We start from the raw sequence: 6,255 nt of genomic DNA, 5'->3' as shown, positions 1-6,255 counted from the left end.
GGCTTTCTGTTTAAAGACCAACCACCACAAGAGATTCTGGACTCAAATAACGGGAAACCCAGGCCTCAAATACTCCAGTCAGGAACAACAGGAGATTAAAAGGTATAGAGGTGATTTAAAGGCCCATGATAACCAGTGTAACTAAATGCATCCTTTTCTCTTTCAGAGCAGTTAAGATTTTGATATAAATTTTAAGCTGCTGGAGCAGCTACTGCCTGCCTGTCAGTAAATACCCTCGCACCTTCCAGCCCCACCCCCAGCTCATCCATGCCTAAGAAACTGCTTCAGGCAGAACAGATTTCTAGGCATGAAAGATGCAAGAACAGTTAAAACTTAAAAATTCAACATCTGTGGTGGTTTCCTTTCCTGGAGACAGAATACAAGAAATATCTAAAACAATCGAGACTTGCCTGGTGGTCCAGTGGTTAGTAACTGCCTTGTAATGCAGGGGACACGGGTTCAGTCCCTGGTCAGGGAACTGACCCCACGTGGGTGGGGGAGCGGGGGAGCTAAGCCCCTGCAACTAGTGAGTCCACATGGCAACAAAATACCCCACGTTGCAACTAAGACCCAGTGCAGCCCAGTAAGTCAACACTAACAGCTGAGATAAACCAGGGAGCACTTACATTTAGAGAAGAGCGCAGCCTCTGCTCCCAGCGACAAGCGTCTCCTAGGACTGGGTTTGTGTTCCACGTGCAGGCGATGCCGGGTGCAGCTCCTGATCGCAGGTCACTGGCGACAGAAACGCCCATGTTAACTGTGACCATGATGTCCTGGGGAAGAACATGAACATAAATAACAGAGTACTAACACATTCTTGTTGCCAAAACCACTTCTCTATTCCCTGAGTTCAAACTCACCAGAGAAGAAAAACAACTGCATGGTTCAGCGTCCAATGCACAGCACCCGAGGGCCGGGTCTCAGGCCGACAGCTGCAGGATGTTGCGAAATCTAAATGCAGGTAGTGTGGTTGACCGTCTGGAAACAAATCTCCCAGGTCTAAAGGGCTCACCTCTCAGTGGGAACACAGGGAGTCTCCCATACGCGCGCACGCACACACACGTTAGCCAGTACAGCCTCAGCAGGGAGATGTTTTCTTTCAGTAGGGGGATGGTTCTCTTCCAGGAGCAGGTAAGTGTTGTAAAAGAAGCTCTAAAGCACCAAATAACCCCACTATCTCTTAGAACACTTCACTTTACCTACCACTGTTCTGCTTGTTAGTTCAGTGATCCTCTCTTTTGATAAAGTTTACACAGATTTTGGTGTCAGATTTCCTAGACCAAGTGAGAGATACTTTATCGGGTCACGGTCACGAAGCAAGATACCAAGATACATGGCTCTGCTCCCTGAGGCGGTCTCACGTGGATGTCCTGACCTCATGCATCCCAGCCGCCTGACTCAGCCTGTCCTAGGAGTTGGTGCTTCTTAGGTCAGATCCTTGTGGACGGGGAAACGTGCATGATTACTTGAATTAAGCGATGGTTACAGAAAACAGAAGACACAGTCGCTGGAAGCCTGGAGGCGGGCTTGCTGTGCGCATGGGCTCCTAAGGACCCAGTGCACACGGCTAAGCTGCCTCTGGGGTCACAGTCCTAGAGCCGCTTTTACTCTCGGCAAGTTCACCAGCTGCGCCTGCTGGGTCTCGGGCTGCAGTCAGACAAGGCTGGTGGTCTGGAGGGAGCCCTCCTGAGGGGAGGGCAGGAGTTACCGGGTGGATGGTGTCTTCAGTCCTCACTTCACTTCACCTCCAGCGCGTTCTCCTGACACTGCTTCCAGCAGAGCATGCTCTTCCCAGAGCAGAGCTCTGCGCCTCCCCCGACAAGGAGCACAGACGCAGGTGAGGGGAGAGCTGAGGGGCCTCATGCAGGAAAGGGGCCACGTCTCACCGCAGCACTGTGGAGGGGTGAGGGGCGGAATCCAGAACACGCCGACCTCCGTCAAGGAGGCACAGAGAAGCACTTTTAGTCTGAAGGAAAAGGACAACTAAGCCATCAGGAGAAACACAGGAGGCCCAGGAAGACAGTGAGCGGCCTGTCCCTGTGGTGCTGGCCCAGGACCCAGCCCCTCCAGGCTCAGTGGGCGAGAAGGCGCCAGCCCGCCCTCTGACCGTGGCTCACACTTCAGCCGCGCGGTCTCCCGGGAGCTTGTGCCCCGAGCGCTGGGAGGGCCCGCAGGGGACACGGGTGCTGCATCGGACTCCACACACAGGCGGCAGTGCTGATGTCCCGGAGGCACCCTGGGACCAACCGGGCTTTTGCGGGCCGAGACTTACCATTTACTGCAGAGAACATAAACCAGCATTCTTTAATTCTAGTGTTTTCCTCAAGAAACTGAGTGGCTTTTGCCAAGCGATCAGAAGTCATGACATTCAACAGCACAGTCAGACTGCTGGAGACCCACCAACCAGAACCAGCAAGGGCCTGGCGCAGAGAAAGCCCCACCTCCTGCCACGGAGAAGGGGGACCCCAGACCCCAGCCCCTGCAGCACAGACACCCCGCCCCCCGCCAGCTGCTCAGAAGCAACCCGGCTCCCATCAGAGCTTCAGCACCTTCAGCCAGTGGGTTTGAGGACCCAGAGTTTAAAAATGTAAACGCTGGGAGGAAAACGTTATAAAAGGGACGAAGACAATGCAGCAGACCACACGCGAGGAGGAAGACAAGCTCCACGACACGAGCCCCACCAGCTCTCCTCCGGCTCCTCAGTCCAGGTGCAGAGCTCGACACCTCCCTCCCCAGGAGGCACTGATGCTCGAACACAGGTGCACGCCTGGGGCCTGCACACACGCACATGCATACACACGCACGCACACACACACATGCTCCAGGCCTTTCTGGCCAACTTGTAAACAGTACTGCTTTAGGAAGAATTTCAAAAAATAAAAATAATAAAGCACATTTAAAACATCAAGTTTTGGTGATGAGGATAGGTAATGTAATTTTATTACAAATTTCAGGATCTAAAAAGTAACCTGTTACACTGACTAAGGTAACTCTGAGATGAGCTGTCTCAGGCACGGTCCTGTGACTGACCCAACCTCAGGGGAGAAGAGATGCAGTCCCCCCACCCCTCCCGGGGCTATGCCGTGTCCCCGGCACACGCCGACCACAAACACCGTGGCCATCGCTCTGCCATCTTGGCCGTGACGAGCTCAGTGAGAGCCTCCTGCTGAACTCTGAAGGCCAAGCAGGAACCTCAAAGGTGGCCTCTCCTGCTTTTTAACTTCAATGGTATTTAGGAGACTGTGCGCTGCATAAGAGTATGTCCCCTGGGCTGAAGCCCAGTATGGGAGCTCTTACTACAAGCAGGAGACACAGAGGGGCCGTGTGACCAGTGAGAAGTCTGTGGCCAGAACCCAGGCTAACCCAGGCTACAGACAGTGACCATTGGACAGACACCCCTGCCAGGCGGCCACCAACAGAAGGGCTAGAAACCACCTCCGGAGGTCAGCCAAGCTACCCTCCTGCTTCTGTACAAGAGATAGCTTGCCCACAGTCACGGGCAGGGCCTGGGCCTCTTGTCTTATATTTACTTTTTAAAAGACTACAGGCAGCATCTTTATGAGGGGAGCCGAGGGAAGCATTGGGCAAGCCCTCTCCATGGGCCAGCAGGGACCCGGGTGGGGAGGGCAGGGCAGTACCTGAGAGGCGGTGGAGACCGCAGAGCACTTGGGCTGCGGGACCGACGGGAAGAACAGAGGAGCCCGGAGGAGGGGTTGGAAAGCGCACGCTCGTTGGCAGAGGGGAGGCTCCAGGCCAGAGCGCGTCAGCAGCCGAGGGGCCCTCTGCCTGGCCCCCCAGGTGCCCACAAGAACCCTCTGCCTCTGAGGCTGTGGCTCTCATGGGACGCCTTATCCTGGGGACATTTGGCAACATCGGGAGGGGCTGTCACCAAAGGGGAAGGTGCTACGGGGGCCGACGGGAGGCTACACACCCTCGGGGGCACAGGCGCTCATGGCGCAGGTTGTCCAGACGCCAGAGACAAGGTTGAGGAAGCACTTTACACCCTAGACCCCGAATCTCGGGGAGCCCAGGCCTGGGACGGCCCCGCAGACTGTGTGCGCCGTCTCTACCTCAAGCCCCGCCAGGTGGGCCGCCCCTGCCCTGCTGAGCCAGCCCCTCACCCCAGTGTCCCGCGGACGTCCAACCAGCTGCTGCCCATTCAGATTCAGTCGAGACAACTAAAACCTTACTCGTTCTTGTCTTCTTTCTCCTGGGCCCCGAGTCCCGGCAGCAGGTCACGGTGAACCCCGAGAAGGAAAACCTATTTCTTCCGCAGAGCCAGTGCCAACCCAACCGCCACTGCGAGGATGGCCATGGCAGCCGCCCCTCCCAAGAGCAGGAGGGACTTGCCCTCAGGCAGCGGGCCGGCCTTCTCGAGGTCGCCTGGGCGGGGCCCTACCCTGAGTGCCCCCTGCCTTCCGGTGGCCTCCTCCTGGCTTGGTGCGGCTGCGGGAGGCTCTGCTGGGGGCTTGGGTGGCAGGACCCCCTCCTGCTCCAGTTCAGAAGCTTCTGGTGGGGCTGCTTCTGCCTCTTCTTCACCAAGCTCCACGAACAGTGATGTCGTGGGACTGGCCCTGGGGACGGCCGCCATCAGGGCAGGGGCCGGCGCGGCTGCCTCCCCCACACCCTCGGGGATCTCCTCCCGCTCCACGTGCACGATGTCGGAGTTGGAGGAGTTGTTCTCGCTCTTCTCTGCGACCCCGTTGCTATCCAAGCTCTTGACTTCCTCAGGGTCCACTGTGACCTGCTGCCAGGACTCGGGGCCCAGGGACACCGGCAGGCTCTCCGTGTGCCAGCTCTGGCTGGCGGAGAGCGACACGGGCAAGCTCTCGGCCTGCCAGGAGGCCGTGGCCGTAGTGGGCGACTCCGGGGGGCTGACGTGCGTGGAGCCGTCGCTGGGCAGAATGTAGATGTCGTTGCTGTCCTCCGCGGCGCCCGCGGGGCACTCGTCCTCTGACTCCAGGTTAAAGACGGTGCCCTAGAAGAGAAGCACGTGATCAGCACAAGGGAGCCAAAGCAACCTCTGCGAATATACATCAGGGGACCACTCCCTCCTAAGCTGAGCCTGAGGAACAAACACATCATTTAAAATGATGGTGTTTCTGGACTGAACACGCTCGCTTGCAGATCAACGCAGAGAAGGAGTTTCTAACAAGATGGTTCTCTAAGCACGTCCTCAAAGCTGAATCAGCAGAAAGCTGATGCACATCCTACTCAACTTCACACATATTTAACACAGTTAAGTAATGTGGCCCAGCAGAGGGAAGAAGCACAGGCAGGCAACTCGTGCTCCAGGCTCACCACTGGCTCAGCAGACCAGGAGAAAGTGTTTTGGCAGCGGCTGGGGAGGCAAGGGTGAGTGGGAGCCTGGCCCAGCAGAGGCCCAGAAACACAGACCAGGGGACTGAACAAGCCTGGAGTAACCAGGGAGGGGCTGGCAGTGGACAGAGGGCTCAGAGCCAACAGCCTGAACTCCACTGCAAGGGAGCGCTTGGTCACAGACGGAGCTGCTCCAACGGGTGGCACAGGCCTCCCGCCCTTCCACTGGTAGGAGCCACAGAGAGGCAGCGTGGCCGTGGCCACGAGCTCTGGTCACAGGGAAGAACGGACTCAATTTTGGTTCTTCACAAACTGACCGTCCAGACATGACTGACACGAGTCACGCATTTCATGTGACATCGACAGCCCTAAGGCAGGGGACACACGGGGCCCAGGGGCTCGTGCTGGAGATGGGCGGGAGGTGTCGCCGAGCCTGGGTGACACCACAGACGGTGATGAGAAGCTGCAGAGCGTATGTGAGCACACTGGCTCCCACCCTGTCAGGGAGAATGGTTCTGGTCTCCAGCCAAGACCAGACAGTTTCCGGTCAGATATGGTTAACTCCCGTGTCCCTGTCCTTAAGAGTCACATCTGCTGATGCTCTGCGCACTGCTGGTTCCGCAGTCACAGGAGGCGGGGCTCCGCTGGGCTTGGAACAGCCTCAAGACAGTCGTTCAAGCTGACTCCAGAGGCCCTAAGAGTCGGCGTGCACTCCCAGCAAGGGCTGAAAAGAGAACCTCTCACAGTGAAAAAAGTGAAAGTCGCACAGTTGGGTCCAACTCTTTGTGACTCCATGGACTGTAGTCTGCCAGGCTTCTCTGTCCATGGGATTCTCCAGGCAAGAATACTAGAGTGGGTTTCTATTTCCTTCTCCAGCAGATCGAACCCAGGTCTCCTGCATTACAGGCAGATTTTTTACCAACTGAGCTACCAGGA

At 56.9% G+C, this 6,255-nt stretch overlaps 1 protein-coding gene across 6 annotated transcripts in view; it reads right to left on the bottom strand.

The window, feature by feature from the left end:
- Window positions 1-2,909: 2,909 nt before the first annotated feature.
- The window catches only part of BCL2L13 (BCL2 like 13), a 49,467-nt gene continuing 46,121 nt past the window's right edge, over window positions 2,910-6,255 (bottom strand). For 4 of the 6 annotated variants that reach the window (XM_065943280.1, XM_065943284.1, XM_065943305.1 and 1 more), the window contains one exon: window positions 2,910-4,978. In XM_065943280.1, coding sequence (XP_065799352.1) covers window positions 4,262-4,978 — 717 coding nt within the window. In that variant the 3' untranslated portion in view covers window positions 2,910-4,261. The remainder of the gene's footprint in view (window positions 4,979-6,255) is intronic. The other 2 variants (XM_065943298.1, XR_010664252.1) reach the window with 2 other exon arrangements.

Source organism: Muntiacus reevesi, chromosome 1 (assembly GCF_963930625.1).
Source record: "Muntiacus reevesi chromosome 1, mMunRee1.1, whole genome shotgun sequence".
NCBI lineage: Eukaryota > Metazoa > Chordata > Mammalia > Artiodactyla > Cervidae > Muntiacus > Muntiacus reevesi.
This window is presented reverse-complemented; position numbering and strand designations above follow the sequence as displayed.